The sequence below is a fragment of the Lutjanus erythropterus genome, chromosome 11 (assembly GCF_056507025.1).
Source record: "Lutjanus erythropterus isolate fLutEry1 chromosome 11, fLutEry1.hap2, whole genome shotgun sequence".
Lineage (NCBI taxonomy): Eukaryota > Metazoa > Chordata > Actinopteri > Lutjaniformes > Lutjanidae > Lutjanus > Lutjanus erythropterus.
In genome coordinates this window covers 3,552,243-3,566,795 of record NC_139327.1, presented here as the reverse complement: position 1 = coordinate 3,566,795, position 14,553 = coordinate 3,552,243, and the positions used below count along the sequence as shown (strand labels likewise).

General features: G+C 41.4%; 1 protein-coding gene across 1 annotated transcript in view; it reads right to left on the bottom strand.

Moving 5' to 3' along the window:
- spns2 (SPNS lysolipid transporter 2, sphingosine-1-phosphate) overlaps window positions 1-13,617 on the bottom strand; it is a 96,382-nt gene extending 82,765 nt beyond the window's left edge. The window contains exon 1 of the mRNA XM_084730489.1: window positions 12,765-13,617. Within this exon, the coding sequence (XP_084586615.1) occupies window positions 12,765-12,996 (232 nt within the window). The 5' untranslated portion in view covers window positions 12,997-13,617. The remainder of the gene's footprint in view (window positions 1-12,764) is intronic.
- Window positions 13,618-14,553: the final 936 nt, after the last annotated feature.

The window sequence follows — 14,553 nt, the reverse complement described above, 5'->3', positions numbered from 1 at the left end:
AATCCAATTTCAGTGTGTCTCAGGACATTACGGTTTCATCACTTGTAACAAATTCCAAGCTGCTGTTCTGTTGATCAATATTCAGTGTCTGTGTGTGTGTGCGTGTTTCACAATGATACCAAATGGATTGCTTTGTCTTTTATTTCCATTTCTTCATTGCATGTATCATTGCTGTCAGCCAAGTGCTGGGCTCCAGGGAACATTTGAATATGACCTTCACAACTTGTTTGTGATGCTTTGTTTTTTCTCTCTCTCGCTTTTTTTTTTAAATGTCTCCTGGTGTGTGTGTGTGGTGAAATGGATGAGAATGTCAGAGAGGGTTTGGGGTGGCTGGAGGAAAGGGAAATACACACTGTGGTCAGAGAAGTGAAAAACTCAGTCGTCTGACAAAAAAAGGGTCTACGTCTTTTTGACTTTTAAAGGGTTGGTGTGGATTATTTGAAGTGGGGTTGTATGAGGTGTTTATCCAAAGTCAGAGTATTACCTACAGTACTGTTGGCCAAATTTAGAATATTTTTCCCCCTTTACCTTACTATCAGACAGAGTTTTCCACCAGGAAACTACGGTTTGAGTATATATAATAAATGTCTAACATCAAGGTAAAGTGTTGCAAATAAATGTATCATAAATTTGCATGTTTTTAGGTGTTTAAATTACCTTTTGTTGCTGACCCTGTCCACAGCAGTACATTGCTTAGCTTCTTTGTTGGTGCTCCTGGTTCTTCAAACTGTGGACGTGCTACCTGCAATCTACTGTAGGTAATACACTGACTATTAAGAAGTACCTCACACAACCTCTATTTAAATATCGAAACTATCCCTTTAAAGTCTTTCCTCAGTGTTATCACATACAGCACATTCTAGATGAAGAAACACCCAAAATACATGTAGTTTCATTTCAACAACATTGCAGCTCAAACATTTCCACGTTAAAATTTGCTTTGATAATCAGAAAAGCTGGAATGCAGGGAGTGAGAGAACCAAATCTTTTCCTATCACATTTTTAAAGCAGGGATGAGCTGTTATTTGACAGCGTGTCAAACATAGCCAAGTACTCAACACTTCCCCAATCTCCTCCTTCCTTCCTGCAATCTTGCCGTCTGCATGAAGAGATGAATTTCAGCTCTTTCTTCAGGTAAACACTCCAATCTCCTTAGATAATGAGACAGGAAGGGAGGGGCGTCTTTTTAACATGGGGGCAAATTGTGAATGGCGGATGGAGGCTGGAAGGATCCCTCTGCCTCTGCTCGTGACTCATCTTGCCGTCACTCCAGCATGTCTTAAAAGCTCATAACTGGACCGAGCAGTGGATACTTAAATGTTTATCTGGAGGCTGTGATCCTAAAGCAAACTTGTAGGTGGAGGACACTACACCAAAGAAAACATAGGCGCCCCGTCCTTATGTCCACACACACTCCTCTAATGACAAAGGGGAGGTCAGTGATTATCAGGCAACCACTCACCTTCAAGTCAAAGATCAACAGGCTGCTTGAACAAGCACTGAGGGCTTTTACAAGTTGACTCTTCAAGCTACTGGAAGTTAAGAGATAAGTTTACATGATAAGAAAAGGCACTGTGTGTTTAAACTGCCACTCAGGTTCTTGTCTGATATTGGATTTTGTTAAGATCATGATGTGACGCTTTGTTCTAAATGGATATGTAGCGGGGAGATTTCAATGTCTGATACTGTGAGCCCCCCACCCTCAGACAGAATCCAGACAGCTGCCAGTTGGCTCACTTATGAGTCAGAGAGGAAGTACAATGTTAGATGCAAATTGCGGCAATCATGCACGAGAGTTTTAAAGGACCTTAATGACCCAGTTTGTGTCCCTGTTGCAGCTCCAACTGCTGACCTTAGGGTTCACATCTGAATTGACAGCGGAACCATTAGACCTACCTGGAATTATCCAATGTGACTTTTTTTTCTCGATGTTCTAACCTTAACACTACCTCACCACAAACCTCTGGGGTCTCTGCGGTCTCAGCCTAACCAGAACCTCCCCAACCCAAACCTACAAAGTCATCCGAGTCAGTTTGACAGGTCAAGACTTTTCCAAGCTGAGAAAGAAACATTGCATACCCAACGGTACCTTTCGTCGCTACTTTTCTCTCTCTGTAATAACAAAAAATTTATTTCACCTGTACAAAATGAGTCCAGACTTCTCAATATCAATAGTCTTACTGATTTAGAATCATTTGTTATTCATTAAGCCTAGCTCACTCTTACTCTGACTCACTGATTTAATGTGAGTCAGTACTTGCTAGTAGATTTGTCCCCCGATACCAGAATATTCCACTTTGACACAATTCTAGTTACAATGAATACCTCTTTTAATACCATGTATAACATCTGGAGATAGTGTTACATGTACTCTTTAATTACAGTTAAATTAAAACAATTGATTAAGCTGACTCAAATTTATTCAGTAATTGCAACAAAAGATGTGTCACTCACTCCTCTCATTGCAATAAGTTAACAGAACTGAATAAATTTAAAGTTTAAGACACATTATTTCATTTACAGTAATCTCAATATAGTATAATATTTTAATCTATTACAATATTGTATAACTTTTTGGATATTTTTTTCTGCTATTAATTGAAAATCATGAGTTTAATAAACAGAAAAGAAAGAAAATTCTGCTGGCGATCAACACTTTTAAGTTGAGTTTTCACTACTTACTACAAATAATTAATGTTAGCATTTGGTTTTACAGTGCACAAAAAATTAATAGGAGTGTTGTGTTGTTTTTAAACATGTGGTATTGATAAATTGATAAATTATTGATACTTCAATACTTTTGACAACCTAATTTGTTAGTACCAATGTAATACAGTCGGTACTCTTAAACTGACAGATTTCAGTACTCAACCCTGCAAACCATATGGGTGATTGAGCCAAATCAACAGCCAAACTACAATAACTAACTTCCTGTTCTTGGTGTTCACCTGTCCCTTTCACCTGCCTCTTTCCTCTCCCTCTGCTCCTCCCCTTCAACTCACAGTTAGAGAACTTCTGTTCGTCAGAGTATAAATATCCTCTCCAGAGTGCAACACATGTAATGGCCTCATGGCTGTGATGAGTGATGTCAGATGCAAGGTTGGGATGATGCCAAAATTACAGCTGCAGGGAGAGTAAGGCTCAAAGACTTCTGACGAAGTGGCCGTCACCAGAGCCATGAATCGGTGCGTTCACAGCCGGGTGGGGGTCACAGGGTGAAAGCTGCTACGAGGGAGGTGCGTCTGCTGGATGCTAAAGTTTGTAGTAGCCACATGAAAGGGGCAGCGCTGGCAGAGGAAGAAGCTCTGTTTAATTCCGCCGGTTACTATTACAGACGTCGGCTAAATCGGAGCCTAAAGAACACACAGACTGTTTTCTCACAGCAGTGGGAACGGCACGCCAGGACATAGACGTAAAGAGATTAGTGGGATATCTGTGGGAAACCGGTCTGGAAAAGTCCACTCGGTCGGATATCATGTAATTGTTAATGACTCCGTGTAACATCTGTCCAGTAGTGTCAATATTTTCCTGTCAACAGTGAAATGAAAGATTCTGACAAATGTTGAAACATGTTAAAGAAGTGCAGAAGTGATGATGTTGCCTTTCAAAGACACGTTTCGTACTGTACAGTGTCTAATTCGAAACAGCTCAACATCAGATGGAAAAAGCCGGGCAAGAAAGAGGCAGCAACCCTATAAAGTAAATTACAAGAGGCCCCTCCATCTTTTTAATGCCTCCGCTGTTGTTCGGGGACCTTTAATGTGAATGCTATAAAACGACAGAGGGTGAAATAGGGAGAAGAGTGAGGGGTGAAACAGCTGACAGCTAAACCCCAAAGCGGCTCGAGCACGGCCCACACAGCCTCTCACACAGTTTGGTAGTAGGGAGACACCTCCTGTATGTCTAATCCTGACATATTCCACTGCAACGCTTCATGTTACTGAGAGGATCTGTGGTGATTTGCTTGTACTAGAAGCTAAAAATGTCACAGAGGCGTTCAACATTTGGGTTTTGTTTTGCATTGACACAGTTATCTGCTTTCATATTTGCATAGAATTTGATTTATTTCTGAATCCCCCAACCCCTCTGACTGACACCAACACTATCTTCACTTCTCTTCACTTCCAGCCTCTGTGGAACTGAAAGTGTTGTATTTATCTGCATTTTGCATCAGATTTTGCGCTTCCGTCCAAAGAGAGGGCTTCAGATTGTGACAACAGACAGGAAAACACAAAAAAAGACAGAAAATAAGCTCAGAATTGACCAGAAGTGGGGGAGTAAGTTGCAAATTTAAGGACTTCAGACTTGGCTTCACTACCATTGATTAAAGACTTGGCTTGACTTGGTATTCATGACTTGAGACTTGACTCTGGCTTCAGACAGATGACTCAGAAGGACTTTTTAGTGAAACAATTGCATTTTCCTAGATGCTGAGAAAGTACATTTTGTTTTTGAAACATGATTGGGTGATTTCTAGAACAATGTGCACTGAAGGAATCCTGTGTTCTGTGGGTATCCCATCAATTTCACTATTGATCACGGGACTGGGAAGGGACAGGAAAAAAGTGGGCAGGAGTGGGAATCATAATAACAACAGGTGACTTTTTTGCAGGCACTTGATTGTGGATTGACAAGAACAGGACAGGAAGAGTGCCATTCTTCCGGGACTGGGATGGGACAGGAGTATTTTTATTGGACTGGAATGGGACAGGAGCGAAAATCCATTCCTGTGTCATGCTCAAATGTGTGAAAACCAACACAGCCCATAATTCAGCTATCATGGAGGAGGCTAGTCCAAAAATAATGACATTTGGATTCAAGGAGTTTAATGCTGATGACAGCGGTAAGAAGACATCCAACATCCAACTTCATCCGTCTCTACAAAACCCACCAGTACATGAATGTGTTTTTAGCTGATTGTTTAGTCAAAAGTTAGCTGGAAAGCTAATGTCAAGTTTAAGCTAGGCTGAACTTCTCTCTTCACCTTCAGTCTGTTCAGAAGTTGCAATAATTAATGCTAATTTAACAAAACCCTATGAATTCTGTGCAGTTTTGTCCAATGACTGCAACGTTTCTGCAAATTTGACCAATCATTGTGGCTTCCTGTGAGTTCCACCAATCTTAGCAGTTCCCCACTCAAACGGCACACGTGTACATCCTTATGAACCGACTCAATGTTTTTGCTATTTTATTTTGTCATGGGCACTCAAAAGAACACACGATTTGTCATTATTATTGATATTTATCAATGTTCTGCGCACTTTTATATTTTATCATTTTGTTTTAGCTGGAGTTTGAGCTGCAAAAAGTTTTTCCTTCTTTGAGAAATTCCCTCCAGCTGCATTTCTTCACTCACAAATAAAGCATATTTTGTTTGAATTTTTGTAATCCTAAGCCTTTTTGGGAAGGTTACTTAGAACACGCAGAACAGAGGGAGGTTTTATTCTCCCTGGAACAAGCTGCCCTTGATTTTTAAAGCATTATACAAAAAGAAATCTCAACTTTTCACTTGCTCCTACAATTTCATTGCAACATGAATTACAATCTTTTAGAAAAGGTGTTGTAAAATCAGGCATTTTAGTTCACAAAAATCACAAAAAAAGCCAATGAAATCCTAGAGGGTCTCACTGTAGAACTACATTTAGAGCTACAAGGCCATTAGAATTTCAGAGCTCCACACTTGCTGATTATTTAGGAGGCTTGTTTTTGATTGTCTTTCACTGATTTAAATGTGGAAACTGACTTATCTTGCTTGTTTTACAGCAGGGTCTTGATTTGACTTCTTTGATTCCTCACCACAGTGACTTGGGACTTGCTTGAGACTTGAAGTTAAAGGAGCAATCTGTAATAGATTTGCTGTGATTTATAATAAAGTGACCAAGATATGCCATTAAGGAAACATGCTACGTTGAAATACTCACTTCTCTGGCAACAATGGTACAAGGAGTGGACACTCTTTTTGGATGCACAATTGACTTGAGACTTGCTTGGGACTTGCATTTGTGTGACTTACTCCCACCTCTGGTATTTACTCTCTGATTGCTTTACAAGGAATTGCTCGTGCAGATGTGGACGGTGATAGCGAGTAGCCACAAAGAAACTGGATGAACCTATCAGGAATTAATATGCATAGCCTGTCAGACTGGATGGATCGCTCCATCTTTCTGACAAAGAGTCTGCCTTAAGAGGATTATGACCACACGGTCATCTGTGCCTATATGCAAGATGCCAAAAGTTCACATGCAAGGGTCCTGCGCTTGTCCAATGGGATGCGACCCTGTTTTGGGGTATTTCTGGAATGACAGCTTGACAGCTTAAGGTGCCTGCTAGAAGCACTAATCTGCACTGCAGCTCCCCAACATTTCTGCTTGCCACAGATTAGGCTGCAGACAGTAGACAGTACCCCCTGAATTGCACATTTGCTGACTGTGAAGTGGGTGACTGGGTGCACACAGGGGGGTGGCTAGAGTTAGCACCCACCAGGGTTTACTTACTTGCAAAGCAAATAACTTTAAGTGCTGGGTGTGTGCCGCACATACCCTCATATTCTCTAAAAAAACAGTTAATCCCTTCTTTATGATAAGCTGTCGAGAAGCTTGGACTGTCTGCTGTGGGACTACACAGGGACCAACAACGGGATTTAAGGTTCCAAAGCCACCTCAAATTAAATTAAGCATAGTGGCCCTCTAAATCTCAGAGCTCTTATGCACTAAAAAAGCAAATGGAATATAAGTGGCTGCTTCCAAAGGCCAAACACAAGTGACCCAACCGAGGCATCATAACTCATCCTAGCTCCGCTCTGGCCTCCACTCCAATCTCACATGGTGGTCGGATCTCTATCTCATTCCCCTGCATACGACATCAGGACACCCTCGAACGTCCCAGACACTCTGCATCACAGACGGTCGTAAAAACAAAGCTTCTGAAGGAGCACTCCAGGTCAGGTCTGAGCCAGCAGCTGAACAGCCGAGCATAATGTCCCACACACTGCAGAGAGTTTGTAGCCGACTGCTCTCTTTCAGCACCCCTCAAACTTAATAGTGGTCTCCTCTGTGGCTGTTCACACTTAGAATTTGGCCCATAAGTGTGTCTGACAGAAGCCAGATCACTTGCCAGTTCCACAACAAAGAAAAATGGAAATTGCAGAAATCTGAGTTGCTTGTAGCCCTCTGATGATCCCTGGTCGAACAAACCGCATTACAAAAGTGAAACACATTCTAAAGGCATTTTGAAAGGGATGGAAAGAGAAGTTTGAAGAATGGAAAAGATGAAAAGTTCATGTCAAGGTCCAACATTTGCCTGGTTGGGCAAGTGGGTCAGAAATCTATTTGCCCATAGTCCATTTTCACTTCCCTGTTTTTTTTATTCATTAGTGGTTATCAAATACAAACAAAGACTAAAGTTATTTGTGCAACATCTATGAAATATCAGAAAACTGTAAAAATGGTCAGCGTGATGTCTTTAATTGTTCTGTCTGTTTGTCTAAAACCCAAAGATGTTCAGTTTAATGTGATAAACAAAGAAAAGCAGGAAATCTCTCTATAAGAGTTGAATTATTTCTTACCACTTGCCCAGTTGGGCAGGTGAGTTGTTAGACTTACTTGCCCAACATACCATTTTACTTGCCCCAGGGTAGCAGGTGAGCCTCATTGTTGAGCCCTGCATGTAGTCATTTGCTTACATTAGAGCTGCAACAATTATAGGATTAATTGATTAGATAACTGAAAGAAAATTTGTTGTCAGCTACTGATGATTGATTAGAAGATTTGATGATTTCAGCAATTTTCAAAGCAAAATTAGCAGATTCCAGCTTCTGTTTGTTTGTCATGTATGATAGTAAATAGAGTCTTAGGGTTTTGGACTGTTGGTTTGACAAAAGAAGCAATTTGAAGACATCACTTTGGACACTTTGGGAAATTGTAATGAGCATTTTTTCGAAATTTTCTGACATTTTACAGATTAAACAAGTAAACAATCGTGAATATACTCTGCAGATTATTTGTTAATGAAAATACTTGTTAGTTGCAGCCCTTGCTGACATTACAGTAACTTTCATTCTCAAACTGAAAGGAGATCACTGGATGACACAAACAATATTGAGTTTTGTTTTTTCACTTACTCCAGTGCCACGCTCAGATCAAAAACATGCCTTCCAATATGCAGCAGCTTAAGTCTCAAATCTCATACAATTGCTTTGTTTTGAAGCCACACACTTGTGGTATTAAATATCCTCTAAGTCTTGTATAAAACATATTGGCTCCACATCTATCAAATCCAGAACAAAACAAACTCCCGTTGAAAAAAAAAGACGCCGTGACTTCTCCCTTCTTTTGTGGTTCTTATCATCTTGGATGAGTCAAGTGTTGGAATCATAAGCGGCAGTGTGTAATTATGTGGTGTTTTTTTTAAGTAAGTGTGTGTGTGTGTGGCTTCACCTCTGACACTTGGGATTAACAGAAAGATCTGAGTCTGTGACCCGGCTGCTGTGCGTTGCTGGGTGCAAATTTCCCATCATTGTTGTGAAACAGAATGGCCCCGGTGTCTGGAATGGTCGCCCTCTGTCTCGGTGACAATGCTTTAGTGATCCGCACACACTACAGTAATGGCTGTTGGTACAAAGACCTTTTGACGTCTTTGGCTCAACGCTGGCTGCATTCTGCCTGCGTCCACTTCCCTCTGACTGCCTGCCACTGCAGCAGCCGGCCCCTCCCCTCCCCGCACAGCTCCCCTCTCTCATTCAGCCCCTCGTGAAATGGTCAGGAGAGGCTTTTCTAATGTCTGTGTGTGTGTGCGTGTGTGTGTGTGTGTGCTTTCTGTGGGTGTGCACTCAGGCTTGCTTAATTGACATTAAGATCAATGAGTGTGCATTGGGTACCTGCTACTGAAAAGGTTTGAATGAGAAAGCTGAAAAGCAGAAAGGAGAATGATTTAGAAACAAGGAGAAGAGACAGAGTGCTGATGGGAGATTGAGTCCTGATGGTAAATGAGGAGGAAGGAGGCAGTGATGGAAAGTAGACAAACTGATTTCACTTAGAACAATGTCATAAGAAAGTCAGAAAGTTTGAAGAACCATGGTTAATTTGGTCGAAAATGGTCCTATATGGTGTAATGGTTGCACCCAGAACACACCCAGGAGGTTAAACCAAGAGCCCTTTTATTTTTTGGTATAAAGAACCCTTGATGAACCCCTGACGAGAGAGTTCTTCAAGGATTTCAACAATCTCTTTTTTCCAGAAAGTGTTCTTTGGATGAAAAGGGTTCTTAATGGAACCTTTACAGGCCTTTTCCACCAACATGGAACTGTTCTCGTACCCAACTTTGAACCGCTCTGAGTTTTGCTACCAAAAACTAAAGAAGTCCAAAACCTGAAAAGTTGGTTCCCAGCTGGAAACAGGAAATAGCGGGTTTTTCCAAAAGTGGGCGTGTCATATTCTACAGGTTGTTGTGTCTTCTGCAACACCCTCTGTTGATGATGTCTTTGATTGCCATGGTTCCACTCAAAACTGGTGGGATTGCACACTGGTTCATTAGATCTTGAACAGAACCAGTTCAAGGACCAGAGCTTATTTGGTGGAAGAGAGCCTTTAGTCTTGCAAAGACGCCTTGACAAACCCTTTCTCCAAAAAAGTGTTCTTCAGAAGTTAATGGTTCTGGGTAGAACCTCAGCTCATCAGGAAAAAGCCTTTTGGAACCCTTATTTCTAAGAGTGATCTGCTGTTGATATATCATACAGCTCTACATTACACCGCCCCCTACACACACACACACACACACATACTCTTGGAGAAAACACTCTACTACCAACACAGATGCTTCGCTTTCACCAACTAATTACTACTGCAATGTAGCTGCTCACACAGCAGGAGAGCAGAGATGACTTGAAGACAGAGGGAGATGGAGGCAGGAGGGAGAACGGTGCAGTGTGTATCAGTTGTGTTAGATGCACATGGTTGCTGGTCCCCATTCTGCATGAGGGTCCGACACATGCTGCCCATGCATAATGCAAAACGGTCCAGCAGCGTTCAGGTGGCAGGGATGAGAAGGGAAGAGATGGGACCCCTCTGCACCACATGCCTCTTCCCCACGAGGGTTACCCAAGCTGCTGCAACCACTCCACCCCACCCCTCCTTCCCCAATCCCACCATCCTGCGCTCTCCTCCCCCTCCCTCTCCCACTTTCTCCCCTTCTCTCTTCAGTCACTCCCCGTCCCCCCTGTCACAGCGCTCGCAGGTTCAGCGAGGGATTCTCTTCCCCGCGACTCATGAGATATGAGGAGCAGAGACAGCAGTGGCAGGATCATGATGGAGAGGACCAAAGCAGGAGAATAGAGTTGTTTTGGAGCCCCTTAATGAGGGGTTTCCTCTGATCAAAGCATCAGGAGGTGTGAGTACAAATCCCTACTGTACAGAGAGACTGACTCATGTCTGAGGATGAGGACGAAGTCTTTAAATCTGCTGTGACTGAGTGGTGCTTAAAGATGTTCAGATTAGATATGGCAGATCAACACATTCTTGGTGTGGCTGTAGGTCGAGCTGCTGTAATGATTACTGAGGCGCCCAAGGCTGTGTGGCTGTGACTGTTTCTACAGTCGACAGACTGGACCTGAAGTCTTCAGGATGATGAGCTGCAGGAGCTGCAGGCATGTTAGTGTCTATTTAAGTGTTGTGTTTGAGTGAGCCACTCCTTCTTTGTGCCAGAGGCTACACAGGGAAATTATACACATTTTTTCACAGATTTATCAGCTTCTGTAATCTTAATGTCGGATAATTACACGTAATGTAGCAAATAATGTGCAAGGAAGTAAAATGAGACACAGGATCATGAGAAAGACTTCCACTGTGTGAATGTTAGGGCTGCAACTAATGATTATTTTCATTATCAATTACTCTGTTGATCATTTTCTCCATTGATTAATTAATTGTTTTGCCTGTAAAAGTAAACATGTTGATCACTGCTGTCCAAAGCTCAGTGTGATATTCTTAAATGTCTCATTTTGTCCACAACCAAAAGATTTTCAGTTTAGATATAATCTAGATAACTAAAGAGACCTACAGAGAGGACTAAAAACCGAATACTCACACAAATATTCACATTTGAGAAGCTGAAATCAGAGAATTTGGACATTTTGTCTTAACAGAGACGTCAAAACATTAGTCAGTCGTCAAAATAACTGTCGATTAATGCTGACAACTAATCAATTAATCGACTAATTGTTGCAGCTCTAGTGAACTGATCATGTAAGTCAGTCAGTAAGAGTATGAACAGACACTTGTAGAGCTGCAACTAAAGATTATTTTCATAGTTGATTATTTTCTCAATTAATTGATTAGTTGTTTGGTCTATAAAATGTCAGAAAAAGATGAAAAATGTCGATCAGTCTTCCCCCAAACCCAAGATGACATCCTAAAATGTCAGCTTGTTTTGTCCACACCCCAAAAACGTTCAGTTTAATGTCAGAGAGGACTGAAGAAACCAGAAAATATTCACATTTTACAATCTGGAATCTGTGAATTTTAACTTTTTTTCCTTTAGAAAAATACTAAAACCAATGATCAAAATAGTTGGCGAGTAATTTAATAATCGATCAACCGCTGCAACACTCTCAATTTAACCAGGACGGCGTCTCTTTGTACAGAAGAGCCCCCTACTCTCCCCATGCACACACTTCCCTCCATTCTCCATGCTGCAGCAATATCTTTAACCCATTCACTGCCACAGTCCAATGTCCAAGCCTTGATAAGTAGAATAAACAAAACCCAGCTTCAGAAAAACTAAGATTAGGTTAAAATGGTGATCTCATCTTATGTAACATTTACTAATTTCATTAAGGAGCCATTAAGGAATCCATTATAATGAACTAAAATTAAACATAAATCTGCAAAGGGATCTTGATTACTGAACAGAAACATGTTGTGAGACTACAAACTGAACTACTTTAATTTTTTTCATTCTTCTTGACCCTTTTCCTCTAATATACGACAGAAAAAACACAACATCTGATCTAATACATGTATTACAGTGACAATCAATTAATTAATCCTTTCATAGTGCTCAAATAAAAAACGCACTTTTCATATTTTAACACACTCCAAGACCACAGATTTCATCTCCATCTGCGCACAGTGTTCAGTTGTACTAAACTCTGTTGTGGCTCTGTACTATAGTGAGTAACTGCGGACCCTTGAGGAGGATTAACAGCACATGGCCTCATCACAGCATCACACACACAACGTCGGACTCCATCGCTCCCAGAAACGGCGAGGAGAGGAACTAATGACTGATTCCTCACTGCGATACACACTCTGTCCTTCTCTCATCTCGTTCTGACAGATGAGCCCACAGCTACATCTCACACATTTACGCACACAGACACACACACACGCGCACGGTGCGAAAGCATGCGGGCAGGTCCTAGGATGGAGAGTTGATCGCCTTAATTGATCGATCACCAATTATCTGGCTGCTCCAGGTTAAAATCGTTACTGTCAGGCGTTGCTTTGGCTGATGGCGCAGACATGGAGGCTATCTGTTTAATTCAACTACAGCACGCACAGTGTAGACGCGTGGAAACACCTCACGCACAGCCGTGTGGTTCTAGCAGATTGTCCACTGCGCTTGGGCAAACCCATTGTTCCGCCCGTCTCAGCTGAGGTAGGTGAGGACTACAGCTCCCAGCCAATTAGTGCGCGTAAAAGCACTCCATCCAATAAATAACAATAAATATAAAATTCTAATAATAGAAAGAGGGGAGTCATGTGTCTTACCGGCTACAGTGTATCTATCCATGTAGTTAAGGACGTTCCCAAAGCTGAGGATCCCGGCGGCAGCAGCCGGTGAGCGGCATCTGAGCAGCGCTGCGCGGAATTTCTGGCCCGGCTTGCAGGGGTGAAGGTCCGGGTTGGATTTCAGTCCGGGGCTCATGCTGCCCGACAGCGTGCGCACCTCATCCGAACTGCTGCAGCCCTCGATCTCACATCCATCGCTCTCCACGCACATTTTCTGACACGAAAGATCCAGCGCAGGGAAAGGAGAAAAAAAAAAACACAGAGAATGGAGAGGAGAACAGTTGAATAAGAAGCTGTGATGGTTTCACTTGGAATTATTCGCAGTGGGTTTGTTGTCTCAAGTGTTGAAGCGCAGAAGCGGCTCTCCTCGGGATCATATTTTGCTCTCAGGCAGTGTGCGGTGACGGACTGACGGGCTGTGCGCTCCTTAGTATTTTTTTTTTCTAACACCAAGTGCTATAGTGCAGGGGTGTGACCTGGCTGTAAACTCCGCCCCCCTCAAGCCCTGCAGGCAGAATGATGCAGCCGCACCTGATACTGCGCTGCAGATGCCGGGGAGTGCAGTTGGAGTGTGGTGGTGGAAGAGGCTCAGTGTTATTTAAAGAAGCTGACAGTGTTGGGATACGGGTGGGTGGGTGTGACTTCATTTATTTATTAATTTATCTATCAATCGTCATCGATCACATGAGATGCTGACTGAGAGAAATATTACTGTCATTACTACAGAATAGCAGAAGTAGGTCACTAACGTATGTAGCACAGACACAAGAGAAGAAGAACAGCCCCTCTAGAGCTCATATTTTTAGTAAAAGGTCCCAAATACACCACTGGATTTATCTATATTTTTTTGTAGCGACATACAATAATAGAATAAGTATGATTATTGTTTTTATCTCCTTTTCTTAAGCATAATGATAATAAGTATACTGCCTTCTCTTGTTTGTCATTCCTCTATGTGTAAACTGTCTTACCTTATATGCTACTTTATTTTTTGTCATGTACAATGTATCTTAGCTTTTATTTGAAACACACTGAGTGTATGAACTGTGCCTTATAAATGAAGTTGACTTGAATGATTTTTGAATGGTTTGTAATTATGTTGTAAATACTTTGTAAATAATTAATAAATAATTAGAAATATGTCATAACACAGTTTTCATGCATGAATGTTGGTGCACTATTTGGCAAGATCCAGTTACTGCTTAGTAGTAAATCTTACTAATTAGTTATTACCATTTATGGCTAGCAAAAGGGAGCTATATTATGAAATATACATACATGACCAGTTATTAATGACTCACTGACATCACTGATGTTACAAATCATCATGGAATTCTATAAAATCAACTAATCTTTTCTCATTTACTGACAAGTTTTATTTGTTCAAGTTAATTAAACTTAAAATTTCTAGTATTTATTGCCAGAACACTTCATAATTTATAAACATGAGTTATTCTGTCTTCTAACTTCTAACTTTTGATGATGATGAGTTGAGTGAATGTACTGTACAGAGTTCAACCAACTCAGTAAATGAAGTTTTTACAGAAACATGCATTGTTTGAGAGTTAAAACTCTCCTGAGAACCCTCTTTTTTATAGTTTGAAGAGCACATGTATGATGAAAACTAGTCGTGTATCTCTTATACAGTGGTTCCCAACCTTTTTTCCTTGGATCCCCCTTACTTCAATCTATGGAAAGCTGACCCCTCCAGCCTGCACACACATGTACATACAACAAAAGAATAAGTGATTATTTACAAGCTTTAACA